Source organism: Corvus brachyrhynchos, unplaced genomic scaffold (assembly GCF_000691975.1).
Source record: "Corvus brachyrhynchos isolate BGI_N302 unplaced genomic scaffold, ASM69197v1 scaffold162, whole genome shotgun sequence".
Lineage (NCBI taxonomy): Eukaryota > Metazoa > Chordata > Aves > Passeriformes > Corvidae > Corvus > Corvus brachyrhynchos.
Window position 1 is genome coordinate 1,251,751 of NW_008236696.1, and position 27,708 is coordinate 1,279,458.

The following is a 27,708-nucleotide window of genomic DNA, read 5'->3' on the forward strand; positions in this document are numbered from 1 at the left end:
CGCCAGCCAATGAGCGGCGGTGTGGGTGCGGCGGCTCGCTTTTTGAATTGGCGGCGGCCGCTGATGGCGGCGGGCGGCAGCGGCGGTGAGCGGTCACCGGGGCTGCGCGGTGTGCGGGCGGTCCGGAGTGGGGCTGGTGTGTCGGGCCCCTGTGAGGCCTCGGGGCTCCTACGCTGCTCCGGGGCTCCTCAGGCCGCCGGCGGTGCTCTTCGGGCAGGGCGGAGCCCCGGGCCCGCCGGCACCTGCCGGCTCGTGAGGCGACAGAGGCTGTGGCGGTCCCTCGTCCTGCCCCGGCCGCCTTCCTGCAGAGGGTTCGGGAATCTTCCTGGGTGGTTCTCGGGAGGGACATGGGAAACGTGGGGGGTGTTTACTGTCCTTTCCTTGCTTTAACAAACGTATTTTGATTTGTGGGTGTTTTGTGTCCTTCAGCCTTCCCACAAACTATTGGAAGGTTATTTCTGAATGTGATTCTGCGGGGGCATTAGCTCTGCCTGGAACCTGTAGTGACGGTGTTCTGACTTTTTCTCTTTATGTGAGGGCAAACTGTTCAGTTCGTGTCTGTGTGTGCTGTCTAGTCTTCTCTGTATCCTCTCACTTTCAGTCCATAAGTTTAGTGACAAGTTTTATGTTATTAACTATTGTATGATTATTAAAACAAGGTATAATTTTAAATACGCTCAGGATGGAACCTCATAACTAAATAAATTGTAAAATCCATAACAAAAATCAATGTCCAGGCCAAAGTAGGGGCTTCTTCAAATATATGATGAAGCTCTTTGTAAGTTCGTATACATGTTATTTGGTATAACAATAATCATACAGATGTCTCAGACTTCTAAGAAATAATATCTAGGTTTTAAGTTTAATTGTGCCTTCAACTGGAGGGTTTGTTTTCTTCTGAATTTGCATGTAATGTCTTTGTGGTAGTCATTATTAACAATATGGTTTGAATCTTCCAAGAGTATGCTTCCCTCCACCCTTACTGCAAAAAAAAAAAATAGGTAACTAACAGTTCCAGGTGGTGACATTGTAACAGGTGATTCCCCAAAGACTTTATGGTTGAGGTTACTCTCTCCTCTTGCTCTGTCTTAAGCTGCTCTGAGAAAAATGAGGTGAGTGACTGGGACTTAGGTCTAGGAAGTGCAATTCCATGAAGCTGCACGGCTGTGTGTGAAATTGAAACTAAGGTGGCAAGTCTGGTAACTGAATATGTCTAGAATACATTTGTAGTGTTGACTTATTGCTCATCACTGTGTTAGGAACTTGTGTATTATGAAGACTTGAATCCTTTGCACGAGTCCCAGATGTGCTCTCTGGAAGATAAAGTCTTTTCTGTATTGCTGGTATGCCAAAGTGCCCATTGTTTTTTGTCTTCTGACTTACTTTGCTGTGTAATAGGATGGTCATTACACAACTTGCAGAACAGTATGTGCTGTTCTCTAGGAGTTTTACCACCTCAAGAGTCCTCTTTCAGACAATACTTTAGTGCAGTATTTGAGTAGTTGCTGTTTTAAAGGGGCATTTACAGTCACGAGAACAGCTTCAGTTAAAGTGCTACAAAGGGTTATTGTACAACAGCAGTTCAGCTGCAGTTGTTGCTCTAGGTAAATTCTGATATCACTGTGCAAACACAGAAATCTGCGTGTGATGAATCATAGGAAATGCACCCTGCTTGCCTCATATGAGAGCAAATGTGCTGTGTTGGGCAGGTGTCTCAGAACAAACTTCGTGGTGCAAGATTTGGGTAGGTAGCTCCCAGAATATGAGAGGGTTAAGAATTCTGCCTTTCCAGTAGGTGACAAATCTGATGGGCAGTGAGAGCGTGGATGCATTCTGTTTGAGAAGATAGAAGCCTCTTTATCTGATGATGAAAGGGTACTTCTACTCTATTATAGCTAATGTAGGACAGTAGACCAGACCATACAGATAGACATATATACCCATATCAACTTTGCAGAGACTCTCAAGCATTTTTAATTTTTCTATGAGTAAGTAGTCCTGGCCCTACTCTCTCATTTTTAACCACAGTATCTCTACCCAGTTCACCAGAAAAATCAGATTTTCGAGATGTTATGCTTACCCTAATTCTTCTGCTAATGTTTCATTTCAACAATGCTAGTTTTAGTCTCAGCTATAGCTTATAATATTTTGTCACTGAAAGAAACAAGTGCTTTTGGTTTGTTGGTGCTTTGTGGTTAAGGTTTTTAAAATGAGCACTAGAGTTTGTGCTTGCCTGTGCTCAGAGCTGAAGTTCCCTCTGCGCAGACGAATTACGGAACCATTTCTGTAACAGCTTTGTTGTCAGTCCTCTCTATCAGTTGTGTTATTCTTGAGGCTCTTTCAGAGCTTCTCTATCAGTGGGAGTGGGAGTTCAGTAAGAGCCTAAATGTTTTGTTTTCTGAAGTCATTCTGACAGCCTTAGTCATAGGACTATTATGAATGAGCTTTTTGCACCTGTGACTTAGTGTGGCCTCTCTACCTTCCAGCTGTTGAAGAAAGAAACAAAGCGTAATCATGGCTGACAACAGTACTCTGGTGTCTGAAACTGGGAGGAGCCTCTTGGCTGATTCTTCAGTTCTTGATTCAAAAATTATAGAAACCTCCAAAGAGAATGTATTCCGTGCAACTATTCTGGATGTTGAAGGTAATGGGGGAAGTTTATTTTAAGACTATTGCTTTTGCAATGACTGATTACTTTGCTGATATTTAGTAGTTTTGAAAAACCAAAAGTGCTTTAAACTGTGGAATTGTACGTAGAGTAGGCAAAAGGGTGTTGATCTGGGATCCTTTCATTAACAAAGGGACTGTCTTAATTTTTAAACTCATCTTGTTATAAAGATTTGGGGTTACAGCCCAAATCAAATGAGTCTTCTGGAGCTGTACAGAAAGCTGTCAGTTGCATTTGATGCGTCTTCTGTGGAATAAATCATTCCAGGTGACATTCTGACACCAGTGTTTAGCAACTACAGCTGCTCTGTTGTGTACAGGTTGACAGATTAATAGGTAGGACAGGTGGGGGGATTAATAGTCTTGAGCCCAAAATTAATTCAAGAACAAATCTTGAAATTAAGAAACAACCACCAGTGTTTTCCTCCAAGGTAGTAGCCAAAATATACTGGAGGTGTGTTGATGCAAATGACATGGAGGCAACACTTGCTCTTCCTCCTAATATTTTGAAGACTTATTAATACATGGAAAAAAAGAACAAGGCATCTAATTTCAGTTCTGATATTCTTGGTAACTGCTCAGTTTCACCAAGAAAGTAATGAAACTTGTCAGCCAGGAACACAGAAACTAGAAAAGATCCCAGCTGTTTATTTTCCAGCAAATCCTGGTATCTAATTCTGCTAGAAGCATTAAGCTGACAATTTTTTGGGGTTTGCATTTGCTTGTTGTCTCCCACCCCTGTAATTTATGTTCTTGCTTTGACTGGTCATGAATTGCAGGTTCTTGTTTCACCTCGTATTAAAAAGTTTGGGCTCCAAGTCGATTTGGTATCCCTTAATTAAAGGATGTGGTTCTTGAGGTAACATTTATTTTCAGGATTGTTCCTGATAAGGAATCTTGAAAAGCTACTGTGTGCCTGTATTCTTCTATACATTATTGCTTGATTCAGACATAACATGGATTTTTCTGCTAAAATACAAATATTATCCTTGCTTCTCTCTAAGCAGAAGAAATGCCTCAAATAGAAACAAGAGTGGCTTTGGTTCAGGAAGCAGGGAAACGTGACGAGCTTCTGAAAGCCTTGGAGGTATGTGAGCCTGAGATAAAACAGTCACTGGAAGGACATGTTACACCTTCAGACTTTGTTACCAATTTGCTTCTATACTAAAGTTGTCCTCTTCCACAGACCATTAAGATAATGGAAGTACCTGTTATAAAGATAAAGGAAAGTAGTCCTGATAAATCAGAAGAAAAACTAATAAAAAGTATTATTCATATGGTATGTCATGCAATTAAGCACATGTAATTGCATGCAGCATGTTAACACTTCACTGGGCCTGAAATGTGCACACGCTTTAATTTGGATTAATTGGGCATAATGGTCATAATATATGCTAATGGTTCTGATGGTGTCACAGCTCATCAAAGTACCAGGTTTTTTTACAAACACTTCCTTAAATATGGAGTAATACCTACAGCTCTTACCTAGTGGTGTTTTCTAACAGGGGCATCAAAATATCCGTGGGGACATCCAACTGCATGCTCCTATTCAGTCACACATAAGTTTGTGCTATGAACTGACTTTGTAATTGTCAATGGACTTCTCTTTCAATTGAAAGCTGCATTTAAACTGAAGTGCAAGAAATGCTTTTCCATTTCTCGATGTGAAAAACATAAAAAGTAAAGTTTGGAACTCGTAACTGAAATTGGAATGGACCAAATTTTTAGACCCCTTAAAAATATCAAGCAATGAACAAAATCTATTTGTGTTCTTTAGATGTTATGCAGCGTGGAGCTTGATATTGCAAGCTGGATGCTACTTTTCAGTAGCATCCCAAAGTACCCTAAGCTGTTCTGACAGTCTGAAATTTCATTTATCTTTTGAGCTGAGGGGGATTTTTTCTATCTAGCTATTTCTAGTGCTACGTTATCAGTGTGAACTGATACATAGACTGCTAAAGCAACCAGAATTCTGATTCTTCAAAAGCAGGAATTACTTTAAGATGTTCAGTTTTAAAGCATGCAGCAGTTCATAGCTATTCTTATGCTAGAGAACAGTGCATTCCATTCAGCTTTCACAAATCCTAACTCTCTCTCTGAAATATGAATCATACATTTTTCTAATGGTCCAAAATAAACATCAGTTGAATTTTACACTTGTGCAAGTATGTTGCCTGAATAATTCTTTCCCTTTCACCCCTGTGCATCAAGGAAATTAAAACGCCCTACATAAAGACAGACACGATAGAAGAGCTTGGGGATTCTGATTCCCCAGAATTTGAGACGATCTTCGTTGTACCAGACTTCCAAGCTCCCATCTTTAGCAACCTCTGCAAGGCAGATTGCCGAGTCATCGGGCCGCCAGTCGTGCTGCACTGTGCACAGAGAGGAGAGGTGTGTGCTTCCTGCTCAAATCAGATGAATAGTTCTCTACTGCAGCGAGTTCTAAGAGTTCGCAGTAAAATCTCTCTTGCTTTTCTAATCAGTTATAAACATTCCCAGCAAGAGAATTTTAAGAAAAGCAAGTTTCTAATGCTGTGTTAGAATGTTGCATGTAGTGAGAGAGTGCAGGCAAACAGTGGTAAGGCTACAACTGCTGCTATAGTTGTGGGAGTTAATCACCAGTTGGGATTATGCCATTAGGAAAGGCAGCATACAAATGATTCTCCAGTAGTCACTTTATATTTCCAAAAGTTGTAGAGCAGATGGATTGGGGAGGAAATAAAAGGAAGGACTGCTACCTGTGGAACTTGGGGATGCTCTAGTTACCTTATCAACAGGGCTGGAGCTAAGGTATAACTGAATATGCAGACCTGGACTAGTGTCTGATGCATTTTTAATACTAGAAATAAGAGTATTGTATTAAAGGTAATGTGAAAAGTTTAATGGGAGCAGTATGCTGTTGACTAATGAGCTTCCTTCTTGTTTTCAGCCTTTACCTTTCTCCTCCCGTCCCCTGTACTGTGCAAGTATGTTGAACTTGGTCCTGTGCTTTACTGGATTCAGAAAGAAAGATGAATTAGTAAGACTTTTTTCTTCTTTGGATTGGTAAAACCATTTAAAGTATATTTTAAGATACTCTTCTGTTCTATCACCCATAGGGTTTAACCATGGCTCAAGCTTGTGTGGGGAGAATGAATTGTTTGTTTTGGTTTTTTGCAAGTCCAGAGGCCGTGATATTTGAGGATGTGAACAAAACTTTGTTCAAGTCATTTTATCCGTGTCGTTTTTGGTCACTTTTTTGTTGAGTGACAATAAACTGCTCTAATATAATGGGGCTTAAAGATTTGTAAGTTGAGGCTTCAGATAAGATGATGTTTACCCAGTAGGGTCCTCTTTCTTTGTACAGATGGTAGAATGGCCAAGTAAGTCCTCGTAGCTCTGTTCAGAGCACTTGCAGGCATGTTATCTTGTCGTGATATCATGCTATCAGGACTTTATGCTTTGATACTCTAGCACTTTGCTTTTTCCTTTCAGTGAGGCAGTTGCCATCTAATTGCCCTACTGGACACCTGGGAATGAACAATATGGCTCCATATCTTCATCTGGGGAAAAAAAAAAAAAAAAATCCCAAACCAAAAGCCTTTGCCCAGTGTTGGGGTTAGTTAGGTTTGATCTGGAATTGATTAAATCAGCAAGGAAAACATACTTCAAATCTAATATGTGTGAAAAGATGAAGGCATTATGCATGATGATCATGAGAGTACTGGTGGCTTGGATAGTCTTCAAACTACACAGCAAAGCTGTATTAAATGTTGAAATAAAAAGAAATTTGAATAGTTATTGTGATGTATCAGCTGTATCTTCTGGAGATGTGAACAAGTTGTTTTAAGAACAGATCAGAGTACTTCTAGACCTTTAATGTAACCTTCTGTGACTTGCTTTGCAAACAGCTTTTGTATGGCACTCGCTCTTCAAAAGATGCTGAAAACTTCATCTTCATTTTTCAGGTTAAGCTCGTCACCTTGGTTCATCATATGGGTGGAATTATTCGAAGGGACTTTAGCTCAAAAGTTACTCATCTGGTCGCAAACTCAACACATGGAGACAAATTCAGAGTATGTAAGCTTGAGTTGGTGTTTTATGGAAACCTTTGAAATTTGGCTCTTGTAGACTAAGTTTGTTCATTACACTTCAGCTCAGAGGCTGCTGGTTTTTTCTGTACTAACAATACCTGTAATGGTGACTTCATCTCTGTCTGGTGTTGATCTTTGGTATGTTTTTGTCTCTGTGGGACATCTAAAGATAAATTTGAAATAGACAAGTACAGTAAATCACAAGATTCAAAATGGTTAAGTATTGATGTAGTTAAGACAGTGGTGAACAAGTGTTTATGTATCAACATGCCTGCTTTTGTCTATCCGAACAATAAACTTTGAGGTAACTTGCAAAAGACTTTGTCCTTAAATGTTGCGTATCTTCTTTTAAAAATTATTTTTTACTTGTTATGGATGAGGATTCAAATCTTCCTTTATGCATAAATAGACATGAGTGTGCTTTTTCTTTTCTGATTCTAAAAGGGAATCATTTGGGACATTTTTGTTCAGTTTAGAAGTAAATAAAATATTACAGGTTTTTGTAGTATTTAACATGAGATAGCAATGTCTATGCCCCTTGAATCTTCCTCGTTTGAATTATTGGTAGGATGTTGCTTTTTTTTCCCTTGCTTGTCTTTATAATCTTGCAGTTGGAAGAGAGGTCCTGCTTTCTGTTCAAACACTTCTTTCTGCCAGCTCAAAGGAGAAAATGTAGGAAAACTGTACAATCTCTCTAGCAGTCATGGCAGTTACCTTTCAAATAGTCACTTTCTCTTTGATAAAAGCAGGCTGGGATATTTTTCTTCATACAAAGTATCAAAAGCAGAAAAAAGGTCCCATATTCCACTGGAACAGAGGTTTGATTTTGTGTTTTTGTGAGTGATGAAGGATATCAGACTAACAAAATGGTGCACTTCTGAGGAAATGTCAAAATAGCTATTGATCTGATCTCCTAGTCACTGAATTCATACATTCTAACTCTGGGGAGCTGCAGTTGGATATGACTCTTGAAAGAATATGTTCACTTTTTGCAGTATCTGTCTTGAAAAGTAAAAGGAGGGTTACAATTTTTTCTTGAGGCTAAGAAAGATTTAAATGGAAATATTTGGTACGACTTAAGCTTTTCCTGTTTTGTAGATTGCTGTAAGTCTTGGTATTCCTATCGTGAAAGCTGAGTGGATTTATAAGGCATGGGAGAAAAGGAACGAAATGTAGGTGTTTATTTTCCTTCAGCCTTTGCCTTGCATCCTCTTCACCTGAACTGTTGTGAGCTTCTGCTTAAATACTGACCTATCACTGATTTAGTGACCTTTTCATGCATCTTCTTTCTTTCAGTGATTTCTGTGCAGCTGATGACGACTTTAGAAATCAGTTCAAGGTTCCTCCCTTTCAGGATTGCATGTTAAGTTTCCTGGGATTCTCTGATGATGAGAAAGCTAACATGGAAGAAATGACAGAAATGCAAGGTAGTTGTTTATGAAAACCTGTGGGAAGAATGGGGTGGAGTTTATAATAATAGGTGCCACAGAACTGTTAAGTGAGATACTAATTTCTAACAGGAATATTCTTTCTTCTTGCTAATTTGCCTTTTTTTTAATCTAGGAGGACATTATTTACCAGTTGGTGATGAAAGGTGTACACACTTGGTGGTTGAAGAAAGTACAGTAAAAGACCTTCCATTTGAACCTTTAAAAAAACTTTATGTTGTAAAGCAAGAGGTTAGTGCTGAAAATTCTTTCGAGAATGCTGCTATGTGTGTGCCACATGGAAGCATGTGGTTTCTTATGAAAATATATCTTCCATACCAACTGTATTACTATTATAGATTCTTTTGAATATTTTTAACTTTGGGTGAAGCTCTGTAACGTGTTCTTAATTTGTGTTTTCTTTTTTCTTTTAGTGGTTTTGGGGTAGCATTCAAATGGATGCCAGAGCTGGAGAGTCCATGTATTTATTTGAGAAGGTGTGTTGGACACTTACACAATGCACAGCATATTTTGGTGGTAAAATTAGCATGCAACATAGTGTATGTGGGACCAGAGATCAGATGGTTTAAAGCAGCATTTAAGTTCCACATAATCCATTATAGATTCTATACATAGAATACTAATTTGGAATAGAAACTTTTTTCTGCTTCCCAGAGGTTTTACTTTTAGTCAAACAAAATACTACTGTTGTTTCCATTTTAAAAAGGGAAAAAGAAGCTTCACCCTTTTTGCCTCGGCTTTTCTAGGATGTTTCCTTCTGTGTTGTGTGTGATCTCTGCAATTGAATTATCTTTGCACTGAGCTGGACACAGAGGATAAACCCACTAAAGGAAGCCTACAGTCAGAGAGTCCTGACTTCAAGAAGTCTGTGTCGCTGCTTTCCCTGAACACTCCCAACAGCAACCGCAAACGGCGCCGCTTGAAAGAGACTCTGGCCCAGCTGACCAGGGAAACAGACGTGTCCCCATTCCCTCCTCGGAAACGCCCCTCAGCTGAACACTCCCTCTCTATTGGGTCCTTGCTGGATATTTCCAACACTCCAGAGTCAAGCACTGCCAATGGAGGTAGAGCTAAAACCTTCCATTCAGCCACACTTACAGTGTTTAACAGCTCTTGCATGCAAGTGGAAATGGTGGTGGTAGGGAAGTCTTACAGGTTCTGCTACAGATTTGTAAGGTGATTCCAGGCTTTTTGAAGTGTGGAGGAAAAAATTGGAGTGAAGAGTTCAGACACAGGCCAAGCTGCCTCTTGTCATCACAGTAAGCATGTTCATATCTGAAGGAAAAGATATGGAGGTGATAAATAGGAATTACAGTTGGGTGTTACTCCAAAATGCTTCAAATACTCTGCTGGAAGTCTGTAGCAAATTAGCAGCATAGTAAACAGTAAATCATCTAAAATACTCTCCATAGGATACTTGGAGAAAGGAGGACAAAGATTCTTATCTAAAGGAGTTAAAGGGAAAATTCCTGCAGAGCCCACTCCTAGGTATTTGAAATGTTCTGTTGAGGCAACACTGTTTGTGCCAGAAAACTGTCATGTCTAAAACTTCACAAGAATATAAATCATCAACTAGTTTTGATTGAATGGACAGAGCTTTAAATATCTCTGCACGTGCTTCTTGTGGAAGAGAAGAACTGTAAAATTTTGAGTTAGTCAAAAGGTAATACCCAAGTGTTTGTAAAAGGCCTGGTTCCATCATATAAAGGAGGTATCTGGAGCTGCTGCTACTTTAAAAAGGTAAACTCAAATCACATGAGAGCTCTCAATGAGGCACAACCTGCAAGTGATAATTCAGAAGGAATTCAGGAAAGATCAGCTTTCTTAGATGATGCTAGTGCTCTTGTTATCCCAGTAGGGAATTTTCTTCTAATCCAACAGCAGTGGTCAGTTGCAGAATATGCTATTTTGGAAACAACAGATAAGGTACTTACTTCATTGTTAACTATAACAGTAATGAGCTTTGATATCAAAAAAAAGTCGGTATAGGTCTCTGAGATCCAATACATGAGCAAGTATTTCAAAGTCATGAACTGTTCCAGGTCCACCTTGGCTTTAGCTTTAAGAGAAATGAATTTCTTGTGTCTTTTTCCTTCCCCCTATAGGATGAAGTGTCAGTGTTGTGTGCAATGGCTGATTTTAGTAAATGATTTTGAGCTATACACCTAATGCAAGGGTGGTAGGCAGCTGAGAGTGGTTTACATGGCAAAGTTGAAAGCAGAAAGGCACTTTTGTACGTAGTGTATAAATAAGTAATGCTCAGCCCCTAATCCTCGCTCCCTGCTGAACAAGGTACTAATAATAGGGTCAAGTTGTTGACCTGCCCATAAATGGCTTATTAGTTTCAGTCTAATTTGAGGAATAATTTATTACTGTTGTTCTATGAGTAGGCTGTAATAAAGAGAGCTTCTGGAAAGAGCCCTGGTAACTAGAATATAGCCTTTAAAAAAAGCCCCAAACTTATCTTCATTTAAAAATTCTGAAGGTGTTGTTTTGGTGTTTGTTTGTTTTTTTTTTTTTTTTTTTTTTTTTTTCTTTGAGAGAAAGGTTTTTTTGGGGGACTCTATTGTAATAAAGCTCTATTTTCTTTTGGGAATATCTGTTCATCAGAAACTCCACAATCCTGTGCAAGGCCTTCCAAAAATTCAACTCCTCTTCCTCTCAAGCAGTCTGCAAGATGGCAGGTTGCAAAGGAATTGTATCAGACAGAAAGTAACTATGTTGATATTCTGACAACAATAATTCAGGTAAGATGGTTTTAAAGCCAGTCCAGGTCAAATGTAATAAGATATCCAGTGTTTACATCAATTACTATTTTCAACCTGTGACTTTCAGGCTTTTGAGGGCTTGGGTGCATCAAAGCTTCATAGGAAGATGACAATATAAGCAGTCTCATGTAATTTTACTGAGATATAAAAATACTCAGTTTCAGGTTGGAAAATACAATTTCTAATCTGGGATCTGCAGTGGTATTGCAATATATATGGAAATTGGAAGTGTCAGGAAAAGATCTTCATGACTAATATTTTAGATATTAGTGAATAGAGAGAGAGGGCAGAGAGAAAAATCTGGTTTTTAAATTATTCCAAGAAGAGCAGAATAGCAAACAACTTACAAGAAAAGCTTAATTTCTTGGAAGTTTATTTCCAGTGTAGCTGATTATCTACTTTAAAAAATGAGCCAAGATGTGTGTGAGTAGAAAAGGAGATGAGAGGGGGTTATGCTGTAGTGATGTATCAAACTAAGTGTTTGTATCTTCAAACCACTCTCCATAACCCACTCTTGCTGAATGGAGGCATCTCAAGATTGTGACTACAGGAAATTATGATCTAGAAGGAAAACACAGTTGCTTTCATAACTGTTTCTAACACAGTGTTTGGCAGTTGGGAGGGCATTAACTTTTTTTCCTCTTAATTCATTAGTTATTTCAAGTTCCATTGGAGAAGGAAGGACAACTTGGGGGACCAATCCTTGCTCAGGAAGAGATCAAGACCATATTTGGCAGCATTCCAGATATTCTTGATGTGCACACTAAAATCAAGGCAAGCTGCACCTTCTTCTCTGCAGGGGAAGCTTTCACAGAGACTGTGAAACATGCTTTTCTGCATGTTTTCAGTTGCTGGATAGGTGTAGACTCTTCCTGGTGTTGATACATACTCTTCCAAATAGAGGCATCTGCCTTTTCCTGGCAGCATTTCACAGTAGGCTTTTAAAATAGAGAGACTTGCAGGCTGCCTGCAACTTGGGGATTTGTTTGTACAGTTCTTGTTGTTGTTTTTTTCCAATCAATGGGGTCCAGTCTGGTTAATCACACCAGAGATTGATGTGTGCCCACTGAGACTGAGATGAAAGTACAGCTGGGTTTCTGTGTGTCAAATTGGAGTCACCTGCAGCATGCAGTGCAGTGAGAGTTGGTTTAATGCAGTTGTTGTGTTTTCCTTCATCTTTGTTATAAAGATATGAGCAGTGGCAGCAACAAACCAATATTAGTGATTAATCCTTTTCACTTAACGTGAATCCTGAACCTTCAGCTGTGCCCTTCTGTCCCTCTTACTAACTGATGGTGAATGAGCTTGATCCTTATCAAGCTGATACAGGCTTAAGAGGCTTGGTCTCACTTTCCTTGACACCCTGGTGTAGCAAGTGAGAGGAATCTGTCCTAGTTCTATTTCAATCCTATCTTACAGACTTAAGTCCTAGATTAGTTGTGCACTCTTAACTAGAATTGGATCAACTGTCCTCTGTGTATCCTTTTCAATATCCCTTTGGGATGCGGTGTGTAGTGTGTTGGATGCAGCAGTGTCATCTTGTTGCAGAGTTGGCTAGTCCTGATGTGCCGCCAGGCTCTACTTGCATTGATATACAACCATGTATACACATTCAGTAAGCCAGAGATCTTTTGTTTTGAGCCCTCAGCAGACTGGAGGGGCTGAATGTGAAATTGTACAGCTTTTAGGATTGTCTGTTTTGTCAGCATGAAAACACACCTAATGATGTGTGTTTGGCAAAATACTGATCCCATTTTATGGCTTTCTGCAGTTTATGCTCAGTTTATTTTCTCTCCCCATCCCTACATGTATTCTAGGAAGACCTGGAAGATCTTATGATAAATTGGACTGAAAGCAAAAGTATTGGTGATATCATTCTTAAATATGTAAGTTCCTGTTTCTTTTTTTATGCTTATGACTATTATCTTGCCTTAAAAACAATCCACTTTCTAGGAGCTAGCAAACACAAGCAAGGGACTGCTGAGAAAATTCCAACTTGTATCATTGTATATTTTATTTAGACTTTCCAGTTGAGTTAGGTGATGCACTCCATGTCGAGTGTCTGTCCACTGGTGTGAGGGACTAAAACTACAAATAGCTACAGTTTGAGAGCTGTAATTTGTGACACTACAGGCACACTTTTTACTCAGACATTAAAAGCCACTTCCTGGGCCCTTAGCCGTCTGCTGCTTCTGATCAGTAGTAAAGAACTAGGAAAATAACTTTTCATAGAAACTTCTTATGGCCTTTCTCTAGGACTTGAAATGTGTAAGTGAATAGGAGTCCTGTATAGAACAGGAAAGCTAGGTCTGGGACTGCAATGGATTTGAACATAAATAGGCTGCTAGGTATCTTGTGCTTTTGCTGACATGATGATTTTGGGACAAATAGTGCTTGTCATTCAAAAGTTTTCAATCTTTGTTGCTTCTGGTGGTTTAAAAGGTCATTGCAGTTACTGGAGAAAATATCTGTCTGAAATTTCCAAAATTCTCACCAAAAGCCTCTTGCTAGGTGAGAACCTGCCTCCCAGTTGAGCTGCTCAGCAGCTTCTAAGATTGTCACATATTTGCTTGATGCTGGTGAGAGCAGCCTGCGTGTAATCAGCAGCATCAGTCTGGGGCATCTGGCATGCAAAAATATCTTAACTTGTTCTGAGAAACACGTATGGGTTTACAACACATTTTTTATTATTCTTTATTGCAATGTGCCTTTGAGCAGCTTTGTATGGCTCAGGGCATATGAACATATGTACAATGATACATAATATGTAAAGCAGAGCCCTAACAGTTGTTTCCTTCAGTCAAAAGACTTGTTGAAAACATACCCTCCGTTTGTGAATTTCTTTGAAATGAGCAAGGAGACGATTACAAGATGTGAAAAGCAGAAGCCAAGGTTTCATGCCTTCCTAAAGGTAAGTGTCTGCAGAACTGAGTCTGAGTAGAACATGGAGACTGTTACCATGTACTACTGAATGCAGTGGATGGAAGAATGTGAAATTTTGAAAGCTTGAAGGAAAGTGAACATCTCTTGGTGAGACAGAAATAAGAAGGATTTCAACTTCAATCCCTCAAGCTCCTCATACAACCCTTTCATAAAAGGTCTGAGTTCCTCCTCTGTTAAACAGCTTTCAAGGTGGTTTGATTATAAGCATTTGTTGCTGGAAAAAGTTCCTCCCAAATACATGTCTTCTCTTTTCTGTAAAGATAACTGGAGCTGCTGCTTTGACTGGTCCCCTCCCGGTGTTTGTGAAACTCATATTTCCAAAGTAGCTTTAAACTTTCTTTGGGCAGCCGTGAAGCTCCAGGGAGGTAGAATTTCTCAATGTTCTTGTGACTAATGAATAGGAGCCTAGCAGTGGAGATCTAACAGGAAGATGATCTTCAAAGAAAGTTATCTGAAGATGAGTCTTAAGATTCCTGAGCTCTTCAGATATGTGTGTACTGTTAATAACGCGGTGTAGCTTTAACTCCTCTTCTATATCCAAATAGTCAAGTAATCACAGTGACAGATTTAAGCTCGTTTTTTCTGAGGGACTAGAAATTACATCCAAGTATTGATATCTAAAAGATGGGGAAGAAATAAGAGAACAGGCTGTCCCCTGTCCTAGTCCACATTAGTAGCTGAAACAAGGGCTGAGGCGTTGATATGGACACTCTAAAACTAGACATTCTGAGAACATCAACCATTGTGCAGTTTTGAATATAGTGTAGTTTTTAACATGCTCTGTTAACAACTGTGGTAAACAATTCTCACACTTGTATAGCAATGCTAATTCCAAGGAAGGCAGTTTTTCTCTGATCTTGTGCTTTTCTTGTGTATGTGTGTAAGAAAAAAGTAAACTTAATTTCCTTTTTCCCAGATAAATCAAGCTAAACCTGAATGTGGCCGCCAAAGCCTAGCTGAGCTCCTTATCCGTCCTGTTCAAAGGCTGCCCAGTGTTGCCCTCCTACTAAACGGTAACCCAGTGATACAATTGTTATTAGTTTGTCTGTGAAGGTGTTAAAAACACAAGATAACATCTACTTTTTGTCGTCATTATCAATGGCTTTTCTCATCTAAAACAAGCCTGATGATGTGAGTTGACCGTGGTTACTGGCAGTCAGTGGGACCCACTACTGAAGAAGGAGTACTTCTGACTAAATTCCACTTGTTCATACATTTGTATGCAGGATACAGATAGAGGAACAGTTTGCACTGACAATTCTGTCTCTTCAAACAAGAATATAATTGAGATTCAAATGAAACTGACATAAACTAAAGAGCAATTCATAATGACAAGGCTTATAGTTTCATGTATTCCACCTGGTATCAACCACTTTATTTTGTTAATAAAAATAATAAAAAATCCACATCATCACCCTTTGTTTCAGGTAGAAAAAGAATTCTATGCTTGTCTCTGCACTTCAATTTAATTTTTTAAAATAGTTTAGGGGTTTGGTTTTTATATCATATGTGGGTTTTTTTCTTAATGAGATGCCTGGACAACTTCTGTTCAGCCTAGTTCTTTAACAGTGCTATTTGGACTCCAGAATACATCTGATTTCTTCAGTTGGCTTATCTTAACTCAGTTTAAACTTGAGTTTTTCATATTTCTTTTCAGACACTTGTAATATGTGTGGAGTTTTTATTTCTGTAATTTTTTCTCTAATTGTAGATATTAAGAAACATACAGCTGAAGAGAACCCAGATAAAATAACTCTAGAGAGAGCTATTGAATCATTAAAGGAGGTGATGACGTAAGTCATGTTCATTCTATGGAACAGACTGTTGAACATAATGCATTTAGATCCCTCTGTTCCTTCTAAGTTGCTGTCAGTGTTTTGTTGCCACAAGTAACAGTAAGTAAACATAACTGTATGTGTTCTTCAGCCTCCCTTTGGCTGCTGTTGTGATGTTGGTGTTCTGTGCCAGAGCTCTGAAGGAGTCTGATGTGGTTATCCAGCATTTGTACCTGAACCTCTGCTGACTCCCTGCCTCAGCAGGGGCTCTCTTCAGTCCTCTGTTCTTACTTCTGTCTCTTCTGTCTGGGATGGAAGAGATGGGTTTTGTCTTTAAATCTTACTTCTGTGCATACATCCACTGAAGGGACAGACTTTTGGTAGGAGATTAGTCTCTTCTGGTCCTCTATTAGCTCTTCTTGGCACTGTTCCATGAGTTAATTAGTTGAAAGCTGAAGTTGTTTAGATTGTCTCACCTCTTTTGAAGTGTAGCGTATGTCTCCACCAACAAGAACTCCTGCATTAATTGGGTAAATGTTTGTCCAGTTTTAACAACAACTTTTAAATTGTAATTGTTCTTGCATCTGTTGCTTGGTGAGCTGCAGTCCTGATTTGGGGGGACAGAACACAGGCTGTAAAGATCTGCGTTGTCAGTCTGTAGTTCAAAATCTTGCAGGGCAGAGGAGGGGAATATTAACTGATTGGTGTGTCAAGTGCTGGTAACATGATAAAGAATAGTGTTCTAGGGCTGAAGTTTCCTATGTGATTTTCATGTTTTGTTAGGCAAATGTGGCAAGTGCTGCTGTATAAATTCTATCCCTGAATGTTTAGCTTTATTATTTTTGTATGTCTTAAATGCAGTGCATCCATTTGCTGTTGCTTGTTGTTGAAGATTAATATAATATGTTTTTCTCAGACACATTAATGAAGACAAAAGAAAAACAGAGGCACAAAGGCAGTTCTTTGATGTTGTCTATGAAGTGGATGGATGTCCAGTAAGTAATTCCTCCAAAGCTGCAGATCTGTTAAATGACTGCAGTAGTTTGTTCCCTTTGCAGAAGTGTGTGAGGTTGCAGTGCAGTGGTGCTGGTTCAAACAGATTGCCAGTGTTAAGCTGTAAGCAAGCAGTAATCCAGCCCTAGAACTAAATGCTTAATGAGCTTTTTGCTTCTGTCATTTAGGCCAATCTCCTGTCCTCTCACCGGAGCTTGGTTCAGCGCCTGGAAACTGTAGCACTTGGTGATGACATCTGTGACAGGGGAGAGCAGGTCACCCTCTTTCTGTTCAATGACTGCCTAGAGGTAAGGTGACCATACCAGTACATCCCATGAAATGAATTGTAAGAGGCTTCACACTACACATGAACATACATAAGTAAAATTTAAGAACTTTTGAGGCAGAATTCTAAGTCACAGATTGCTGATAGGTCAACATGTGCTGATGTTTCCTTTCCATTAACTGCTGTATAAGCCAACATAGTCATGTCTGCATGGCTGAGAGGTGTTAATGTAGCCTTTAATGTCTTGCAGCCAGAGTAAAAACATAAAAGCAGCTTAATATATTAGCTAGATCTGTATATTCTTAGGCTACCAAAAGAAAAAAATCACAATAAATGCCTTAGACTAAAAATGCGTTAGGAAGAACTAGAGTGGAAAAATCTAACTGGATTTTGGAGACTAATGTGGAAAAATGGAATTTATGAGGGACACTTCCATAAAGTACTTGTTGCTATCCGCAGCAGTGAAGAACATTGTCTTCATGGAAGACCAACTGTAAAATAATTCAAAATTAGTGTTGTCCTAAGCAGCACTTAGAGACAAAAGGCTGTTGTTGTGACTAGTGATGAACTCTTCCCAGGAGTATAGTTGACTCAGTTTCATCACTTCTTGTAAAGGAAGAAAAGGAGAATAAAACCACTTTTAATAAAGCTTCTTGGCTTGTCTCTTGGACAAGAGACAAACAACTGAAGATGCATTACTTTAACACAAGTATCTTAAGTGTTTTTTGTGCAAAGCCTGCTTAATGGCTGAATACAAAAGCAACAGCAAGTGATATTTCTAGTACATAACACGCCACACCTTAAATTGGTTCGTGCATGTAGATTTTGTCTTTTCTGTTTAAATCTAGGCTACCTTGTGATAGATTTCAAAGGGCCCTTGTTTGTCATGCAGGGTAGAATTGAGGTCTGTAACGCAAAATTACTTTCTCTCTAGGTATGTTTAAAAAATTTATTGTATTTTTCAGCTGAGTGTTTTGATGCCAAGTAACAAATATTGCTGGGCCACTTGAACTGTAGGCAGTGAATAGTGAGATAAGTGAATTCCTTTAAGATTTATGTGGTAGAGTAGCAAGATTTTCTGTGCCTTCCTGTGTAGTAGAAGGTAAAAAAAAATAGAAAGGAAAGGAAACAATGGCAAGAGATCTTCCAGCTGACCCTTTCTCTTCTATTTAACTGCAGATTGCGAGGAAACGGCATAAAGTTATTGGAGTTTTCAAGAGTCCCCATGGCCACACAAGGCCTCCTGCATCTCTCAAGCATGTTGTTCTTATGCCTCTCTCCCAAATCAAGAAAGTTCTGGACATCAGGGAGACAGAAGGTCTGTGTGTTTTGAAGTGCTGTGGTAACTAATGAAAACTGTTTCAGAATGTGAAGGGGGAAGCTCTGCTGTTGTGGGATGGAATGCTAAGGTGTATTTATTGTATGGTATGTTAGGTATGTGGTTTTAGTAAAAGCTTCTGTTTGAAGTTCTATGTGAGCCTGAGAATTCCTTGCACTGATAGCTTTTGGCTTTTCAAGAATCACTGCAGGATGCTGAATTTGGCAGAACTACTAGATGGCATTAGCATAAGCTAACCAATTGGCAGTGTGAGATAAACTGAGTTAAACACTTGACAGCTCTGGATTAACAAAATAAAAACCAAACTTCAAACTTCAGCCCAGAGCATTAGATTGGCCAGAGAAAAGTTGGTGTGAAACCAAATTTTCTTTTAACTGGTGATGATAATTCTCAGGAGGAGCTGTTTGGCCTCTTAAAAAATGACTTAATATCTTTGTCTGCTTTGCCATACTGCTCCAGCCTTGATAGTGACTTACAAAGAATCTAGTCACACCAGTTTCGAGATTTCTATTCTGGCAAGATTTGGTGTTTCACTGTAAGTGATAATATGTACATCATGTGTTCTGCTTTTGCTCTGAAGCACCTGAACACAGAAACCCAATTAAAAAGAGAAATGGCAAAGAGGGTGGGTGAGCCTGACTACTCTGCAGATTGATTGGTGAATAATCAGCTGTTGCATGAACAGCAGATTGCAGCCTCTTAATGATGGCTGTGGACAGAACTCTGCTCTTGCAAGTGATACAACAGCTCTTGTGTAAATAAAGACAAAATCATTGCATCAAATCATGTAGTCTGTAGTTTCAGCTCCTGGCAGACAGAGGGTTGACCCTTCTGAAGGTTTCCCCCTGAATAATATGAAAAAATCATTATTCTTTGTATTAACTCCTTGCCTTTTTTAAATAAACTGCAGATTGCCAGAAAGCCTTTGCCTTAGTTGTGAGGCCACCTACAGAACTCAACAACAAGCTGCTCAGTTTCCAGATGACAACTGAAGACCCTCGCAAGGAGGACTGGCTGAAGATGTTGTGTCGGCATGTGGCCAACACTATTTGTAAAGCAGATGCAGTAAGTACTCTGGAACCATGTTGCTGATTCAAATATTTCCCTCTTATTGGCTTTAATCACCTGAAGCTAAAGAAGTTAATCATGGACATGCCTGAGGTAAAGTAGAGCAGAAAACATTTGTGCTAATGTGTCTGCAAGTGAGTGGTTAAAAGGTAGAGAAGGAAACAGCCTGGAAGTTAGTTTGTGCGGAAGATAAGTAGTGCTTAAAAATCAAAAACTATTTATAATTAATTTGTGGTGGTGAAAAGGGTATGATTCAACTCTGCACTGTACATCTAACAAGAATTGTGTTCAGCTTGCTTCTTTCGCAGCTGTGATTGACTTTACAATCCCAGTGTTATGAATCACTTGGTTTGGCTTAACTGTGTTAGGTTGAATTCTTTGTTCTACACTTTATCTGCACCATAATGCAAGAGACATGAAGCATCTTCCTCCCATAGACAGAAGCCTCCAGCCTTAAAACAAGGAAATAAGAAAAACAGTGAAATAAAGGAGTCACTTGTCACATTTCTAGAAGTTCAGTGTGTGGGCTTTCTGCAGTCAGAAACCCACTAATTTGAGGAGTAGATCCTCTCCAATTACAGCAAGAGGCTTTCAGCTAATGTGTTAATTATGTAAAAGTCTATGCATATCAGTCATCTCAATTTGCTGAAAATATGTGCAGTACATGTAGCTGAAGCTACTTGGTGTAAACTGGAAATGTTTTATGTTCTGCAGTGTGTTCTTATAGTACAATATTTGCGACTTTTAAAGACATGCTTGTTACAGGAGAGGTAATTGAGTAATGAAAACAGCATCTTAGTTTTATTTTGTTTGTCTCGTGATCTAGGGACTTAGGAATAAGAGACTTGGCTTTGTGGTGCCCCTTTCCTTTTTAGGTTCTGAGTAGGAAAAGTGCTGATTTGGAAGTGTTAATTTAGTTTAATCTGTGTGTTGCCTGTCTTCAGTAATTTTTGTCACATATAACTTGGATTTTTAATAGAAATTGAACCCTTGTGTAATAAATGTATTGTTCCCTCTTGCCCCAAGACATTCAGAATCGCATGCTGGCAAATTGTAACCTTCCGTGCTGAATCCCATTAGTTATAATTTGTGTAATTACTGCTTTGTACCAGCTATATAGTACTTCTTTCTTGCTGATTTAAATGTCAAATTGGGCTTAAATTTAAGCACTTTTCCCTGTTTTTAGAGTTCTAGAGCATCATGTGAGTGAGAACATTGACTTTGCCACCTGGTGGCAGCAAAGGCTTTGGCTGCCCTTCCTTAGGCCCTGGGAATGGCCATAAAACTGCTGTCTGGGGTCCTTCTGAGATTTTTTGTTTTTTAGATGCAAAATGTCTTTTCTCAAAATAAAGACAAAAAACAGTGAAAAAAATCATCCCAGCAACTTCCAACTCCCATGTGTGCCCCGTCTGCCCCCCCCAAGTTTTGTAAAGTAGGTAGCCAGAGATTGCTTTGCATGTACTGGTGTTTAAGAATGAGACATGAAAAAACCCCCAAACTCCTGGCTGTTCTGCAACATTTATTGCAGTAAAGCTGAAAGATTTTAGTCTTAATGTTTGACAGCTGCAGCTCTCAAGATTTCACTTCAGAAATGTGCTAGATGTGCCAGTGGAATAAAGCAGTGTTTACCTTGGAAACTCCCTAGGGATGCCTCAGAACGACTGCCTTTAATTTGGTCTACCCTGGACTTGAAACTGAATGAGACAAACTGAATGTTAAACTACTGATGAAGGGTTTCACAAACTGACTGCACCAGCTGTTGATCTATTGAAATGGCTTGAAATAGCTGCTGGACTGTATAAAGAGTTAAATATGGAAGAGTATGGCAATTAAAACCTCTAAATGGGATCTAATGAACTAGAAAGCAAGTGCTGATATTTGACCATTATTAAGATTATTTTTGTCTACAGGAAAATCTCATTTATGTTGTTGATCCTGATTCAGTTGAAGTAAATACTAAAGATATGGACAGTACTTTAAGCAGAGCATCCAGGGCAATAAAGAAAACATCAAAAAAGGTAAGATAGTATAAAGATAGTGCTTTTTAGTCAGAGAATTGTGCTGGGATTCCTGTTTCAGGTGGTTTGTAGTATTTACAGTAGTGACAGGAAAAACTTAATCTGAACTAAAACTCTTAAGGATAAGCTCCTTAAAGAAAGAAGGAGAGGAGTGTTTAAGGTTTTGGAATATCTGTATATAGTCTTAAGTATTACAGTCATAAGCATTATGTAGTCATTTTTGAGTCTGTTATGGAACTTATACTGTTTAATACTTTGAGTCTTTTAAATATAATGCAAAATTGAGAACAATTTAAAGGAGAAGAGGGCCTGACTGTGCAGGACTGAGGGATGTCGGGAAGCCTAGGTGACCAGATCTTATTTTGACTTCTCCCTGAATCTTTTCCCTTTTCCCCTGCTGTGTTATCCTCATATTTGGACAGAATGAGGGATAGTAAGGATGATGGGGAGCCTTTAAGAGTGAAATCACTTTGGTTGTGGGTGTTTGCCTGGTTGTCATCCAGTCACACCAACACTTGATACACATCCTAGGGATGTTCAGAATTTAAATGGTAGCCTGTATAATGGTAGTTATTACAGCCTGGTTTTTGTCAGTGTTTAACCACTTGTCAAACTCCTCAGGTCACAAGAGCCTTTTCTTTCTCCAAAACACCCAAGAGAGCTCTTCACAGGGCTTTGATGTCTCACAGTGCCACAGAAGGGAGGAGCCCCAGCTCCAGTAACCAGAGTTACATCGGCAGCCGCCTGACGAGCACCTCGTCCTTGGCGGTGAGTGATCTGCTGTGCAGGCCAAGGAGGTCACCTTCTTAACATCACACTTCTTTCATGTCTGCTGCTGCTCTCACTTGACCAATTTCAACATCCACAGTGGGGAAAAAAATATTTTTAACTGCATTCATAGCCATATTATTTTCAAGAGCTGTTTAATGAGAAGCCTTACTTGCTGAAAATGCAGAAAAATCTTGATGCACTAGTAAGTGGGAGTTGCCTTATACATATAGGTTGAAAAACGCCACCAATCCCTTTTGCTAGGGGTGGAATATGTTTCCTCTTCTGAGAGAGTGGGACACTTTCAACACAAGTCTTATATTGGTTCATGCTTTTGATTTTGAACACTAGAAATGTGGTGTACAACCCTGAATAGTGTGGTGAATGTTTCAGTCAAAGTAGTGAGATGACAGACATCCTGTGAAGCAAACTGGGAAGGAAGGCTGGGGAAATATAGATGCTGCAGCCTGCAAGTTTTTAAACAACAGCAAGGAAATTATCTCCTCATAAATGTTTAAGAAAACTTGGTAAAATAAAATATTGTTCTACATATTGCAACTCTTCTGCTATGCCTGGCTGCCTGTTAAAGCTTTCTTCTGCTGCATTAGGCTAAACTCAATTTCCTAACAGTCTAGTAAAGCAGACTAGATTTAGAGGAATCTTTTCATCATCTTTGCTTTTTTTATAGTGTTTGAGTAAATTTGATGAGTAAACACCTACTTTCTAGTCTGTAGTTTGTGGGACAGAAGGCGAAGAAAAACAGGATTCCTCCTGTTCATCTTTCTACTACTGACTGATGTGTTGTTACTTTAATATTGAGATAATGCAGTATGTTTGAGTGGCCATTAAATTGTACAACATAAAGATATAGCCCTGCTCTCCCACATGAGAAAATATGAACCAATAAGGGAGGAAGTATCACAGCAGACTCCCTTGCTTTAGAGGAAATAAAAAAAAAAAAATCTACCAGTGAGGCTATAGCCCAGTTCTCTGTAGAGAGATTTTCTTCCTTCTATTATGATTATGCCAACAATTGTTTTTGCACTCTAATTGTCTTCATTTTGATACAGCACTGTATCTCATTTCTCATGAACTTGCAAGTCATGTACTTTTCTTTTTGTGTATAAAATACTTGTTTCCACAAAATCATAGGAACTTGCAGTAGCAAAACCGTGTTCCTGTTTCAGATTCTTCCCAGAGCTCTTGGGACCTCTGTGGTAATAAGCTGCAGCTTGGCAGCAGATCATGTGTTGTGTTTTTTTTTTTTTTTTTAACCAATCCCACACACCACTGAACTTGCATAAAGCCTTTTTGGTTCAATGATAAGGTGGAAGGGAAAAGAGGTCTGGATTCCAGCCCCTCAAGTTGGAATACCAGTGCAGTTGTTGAGTAGGAAACTAAAACTGCAGGAAACGTGTCTGAGTCCATTAAGAGTTGAAGCTGTTATTCAGACATATTGTTTTATTTCAATTAAATCCTGGCCTATGCTTATGTAGGAATTTTTTGGTGTAGGAAAAAACATAGAGTAAAAATATCAATAAAGCTTTGGATGCTTTTTTTTTCTTGTTTGGACTAACTCTTAAACTCTTCCTAATTGTAGATTGCTCATTCATCTTCTACGTGCAGCCTAAGTGGATCTGTCAAATGTGCTGTTAATGTCCATTGCTCCGGTTCTGTTGACTGGAGCTCCCAAAATTCCAAGCCTCGACCTGTGCTGTGTCCTGGCTCTCCAAATACTCATCTTTCAAACACTGTAGAAGCAAAAGTCTCTTCCAACTTAAATGGTCATGCCTTGGACAGACCACGTGCTCTCCCTGTTATTACTGCCACTTGTGCTGATGCTGGAGATCATAACCAGCGTGGTGCTGGAAAATTCTGTGCATCAGGCCCTGACTGAAGTGAGCAAGAAATCCTGAATTCTCTAAGCTAAGAGAGCATGGTACAGCTCTAATGCACAAAGGGCTTCAAATGGTGCTGGGTTCTTCTTTAATGTGCTCTAATGCACAGGGTTGGAGTCAACACTCACACATGGTTCTGTTTCTGGTTCTGGGTGCAAGATTTATTCTTTCACAAACACTTTGAAATGTCATTTTTCTGAGGTGTTTTTTTTTAAATTTATTTGCGATTGAATTACTTATTGTTTCAGTTCAGTTGTCCAAGTGCCCATGTAGCTCACTGGCCAGAGTTCTGAGAACTTTAATAACTTGGTTGTAGGGAAGCCTTGAGCAGCTCATTTTACCTGTGGTTTTAGTTTTTGTTCCCTCTCTGTAAATAGAAAAAATATCTGGTATAAAATACTTGAGAGTCTAATAAGAGCTGCTCTATAAAGAGGAGTTTAATTTTCAGATATTACCAATGACTGCAAATGGAGGACATGCCATAAACAGGCACAGGACTTGTTTATAGTGAAGTGTATATCCTTACCTGCCCAAATATCCCTATTTAAAAGATTCTTGAAGCATGCAGGTGCACAAGCTGCCTAGCTACTGTGACCTGTTGATGTGCTGAGAAGCTTGGCTGGGCTGTAAAGAGCAACAGAAGATTGCTTGTGAAAGTATCTTGAGGTCTAATGTGAAAAGAATATAAAATCTCAGCTAATCCAAAGAGGTTTACTTTTAGTGCTACATATTGATGTGTTGGTTTCACTGTAATTAAGTCTCAGAAGCAGCTTATTCTCCAAGCATCAGAAAAGTCAGCTTCTTGCCTAGTGTGTGCCCATCCAGGCACAGCTAAAGCAAGCTCTGACAAATCATTGGGATGTGTGTTGCCTCCTGCAGCCAAGGAGACATGTGTTTGGCATCTCATTTGGGGCTCAGAGCTGATGATAATACAGAAAGTTGTAGAATTGGAGGGGGAGCTGTTTCTCTAAGAGATTATCATAGTGTATCTTGTCTTCATTTTGGAGGGAGATTATTACTGCAAAATGTGCTGCAAGATGTATACTAATACTTGTTAGCAGCAACTCTTCAAAAACGTTCTTGCATTCCAAATCTCTCAAGGCTGGTAACAAGGAAAAAAGTCTTTCTTCTGCAATTTTTAAAGTGTGTTAAGTTTTCTGTTCAAACTCTAGAAATGCTGACTCATTAATTTCAAAAGCTTCCTATCTTCAAGATCTTCTTCACTCACACGTTCCTTGTATGCCATGTCAAGGTTGAGAAATGATTGCTGCACTATTGATATTGGCTCATAACTGATCAATAACTTTTTTTTTGTCCAGCAGGGTGTTCCTTCTCCTTCCTTGGTCAGCCTTCCCTCAATCTTTGAAAGGAGGAGTCACACACTAAGCCGATCAACAACCCACTTGATATGAGGCAGGTTGAAAAGACTCTGCTGTGTGGGAGTGACTGACAGACAGACAGGTGGCTGGGCAGTGAGTGACCTGCTACTGACATGAATGGTACCTTAGTCATTAGCACTTAGCAGTGATTAGCAAAATGTTAGATAACACTAAATTAGTCACAAGGGGGGTTTTATCAGTGGAATAAGTAACCTGGCCTTCGTTTAAACACAGTCTTCCCTTGCACAGATCTATTTCCTTTCAAATGAAGCATTTTCTTCTATGGAAATTGTCCCCTCCAGGCAATAAACTGGTTTGTCAGCTCTTGAAATGAAGATGATGAACACATAATTTACTGCTAGTTTGGATGACTCTTACGCTTGCCTAACTTCATCTGCTGGCAGAGCACTCTAATGTTGGAATTGTGGATTTCTTACATGGAGATATGTTATGAAGTACCTGACCTTTCAAGTATGACAGTTAACCTGTTGTACAGCTGCTTATTCCAGATATTTTATAAATGTAGTTGTTTGTAATTAAATAGAATTGAGTTTTGTGATTATCATCTCTTGCAGCCTCACTGTAACACAGTGGTATGAGGAGCTTTGACCACCAAAAGTGATCAGTTGAATCCTTTGTCTTGCTTTGAAGTGGAAGTCTGAGGAAAAGAATTCCACTCCTGTTTAGTAGGGTTGTTAAAAAACCAAGCCCCCACACCTTCCCCATACTTGGTTAACAAATCATTATTTAATGCGTGGGATTCTTGGTGTGACATTGTAACTCGAGGGTCCAATTTTGGCGCGTCGAATTTCAGCGTAGTACTCCTAAGGCGTTTACCTGGCTTTCTCATGTATTTATGTCTTCCTTTAAAACTCTGTTCACTTCTGTTGTCTCTGAACAGTTTGTACCATGCACTCTCACAAACTATCTAAATATGTAAATTTCTGCATTTCATTAACAGTTCAACTGTCTATATCAGGAGTTCACAACTTCTGGTTTCTTTTTAACCACCTGTGTTTTGTCTTGTATCTATATGTAACTAGTGATGCTTTTGAATATGTCAGACTGCACTGTTTTTTATATCTCTTTTTACCAATCTGAGCAATGTAAATAAATTGTTTAAAATATCACTGCTTCTGGCTTTGCTAAACAAGCTTTTATGAAGGTTTACTTTTTTATGTGGGGAAAAAAAAAGCATTGTTGGGCTCTAGCCTACAACTGTACTCTGATTATCTATGTAGTTATTCCTAATAAAGTATACGATGTGGTAGGCCTGAATATTTTTTTGTTTTTTCTTAATATATTCATGAATCTCCCCTGGATCTGTGTCCAGACCATGGTTTGGATTTTTTTTGTCCTTGTCCATTTAGAATAAGCATCTGAGCTGAATATGCACTGACACTTATCATAAAGTGGCTCTAGAAGAGAAACTATTCAATAAATACTATGCTAAAAATCCAACAACAGTTCTTGGTTTCTGTTTTTTTTGTTATTTTTGGCAGGGCCTCTTCAACTTGGTAACTTCTGTGCAGTCTTATGGCAATATCAGCCTCTCAATTACAGTGCTGAGTCCTCCTGCTCTTCAGTTGCACATTGTAATGGAGGAACCAATATATTCTGCCCAGGCTTCCTAATTCTTGGAGGAGGAGGAAGGCTATACCTGCTTTTGGTGTGACTTAATGCATCCACAGTGTAGGAATGGATAATCTTAAGCTGTTATGTCAAGTTTCAGCAAGAGCGAGAGCTAAAAAGAATGTTAGGATTGAATGGGAATAGAAGGGAGGGTGTTTTACAGCTGTCACACAGCAGCAAAGACTTGAGTACGTGACAAAGCAGGGAGGTGTAAAGGAGCTTTCTGAGTTAGAGAGGTGCTCCAGAATAACAGAAACAAGCCAACATAAGGAACTTCTACAACTGAGAAGTTTGCCCCACCTTTTTCATTTCCAATATTACATGTACTTGTAGCATTAGAATAAGTACATAATTTTGGAGGGCATTTTGGTTGGTGTTCTTTTAAATCTTAGGTGAGACTGTTTCCCCAAACCAGAATTTTAAACAATATTTTATCATCTTGCCTCATGGGATGTGACTTGTTGAGTAACAGTGTCTGGTTTTGTAGAACACCTAGCTGCAGTCATTGTACAGACAATTCACAACTCCTTATGTTTTTTTAAGCTTCAATGTAGACAGTTTTGTAGAATTCAATATTTCTTAAGTCTTTATGCTGAGATTTGTGTTGTAAAACTATAGGATCTGTTCTGCAACTGTTTCAAGGAAAAAAC

The 27,708-nt window shown here is 39.1% G+C and overlaps 1 protein-coding gene across 4 annotated transcripts; it reads left to right on the forward strand.

Moving 5' to 3' along the window:
* Positions 1-26,887, forward strand: ECT2 (epithelial cell transforming 2). Of its 4 annotated transcripts, none has more exons than XM_017726883.1 (25): positions 1-85; positions 2,487-2,644; positions 3,672-3,754; positions 3,854-3,946; positions 4,879-5,061; positions 5,600-5,689; positions 6,618-6,725; positions 7,842-7,915; positions 8,040-8,170; positions 8,307-8,422; positions 8,605-8,667; positions 9,033-9,255; positions 10,802-10,938; positions 11,614-11,733; positions 12,777-12,845; positions 13,760-13,870; positions 14,819-14,915; positions 15,614-15,695; positions 16,594-16,672; positions 16,859-16,978; positions 18,136-18,274; positions 19,206-19,360; positions 21,274-21,381; positions 22,003-22,149; positions 25,370-26,887. In XM_017726883.1, exons 2-25 carry the CDS (start codon positions 2,515-2,517, stop codon positions 25,457-25,459), a joined length of 2,748 nt encoding a protein of 915 aa, XP_017582372.1. In that variant the 5' UTR covers positions 1-85; positions 2,487-2,514; the 3' UTR covers positions 25,460-26,887. The 4 variants fall into 4 exon arrangements, with proteins under 4 accessions (XP_017582372.1, XP_008642700.1, XP_017582373.1 ...); XM_008644478.2 differs by having other exon boundaries at positions 3,675-3,754; XM_017726884.1 differs by lacking the exon at positions 3,854-3,946.
* The last annotated feature ends 821 nt before the right edge of the window (positions 26,888-27,708 follow it).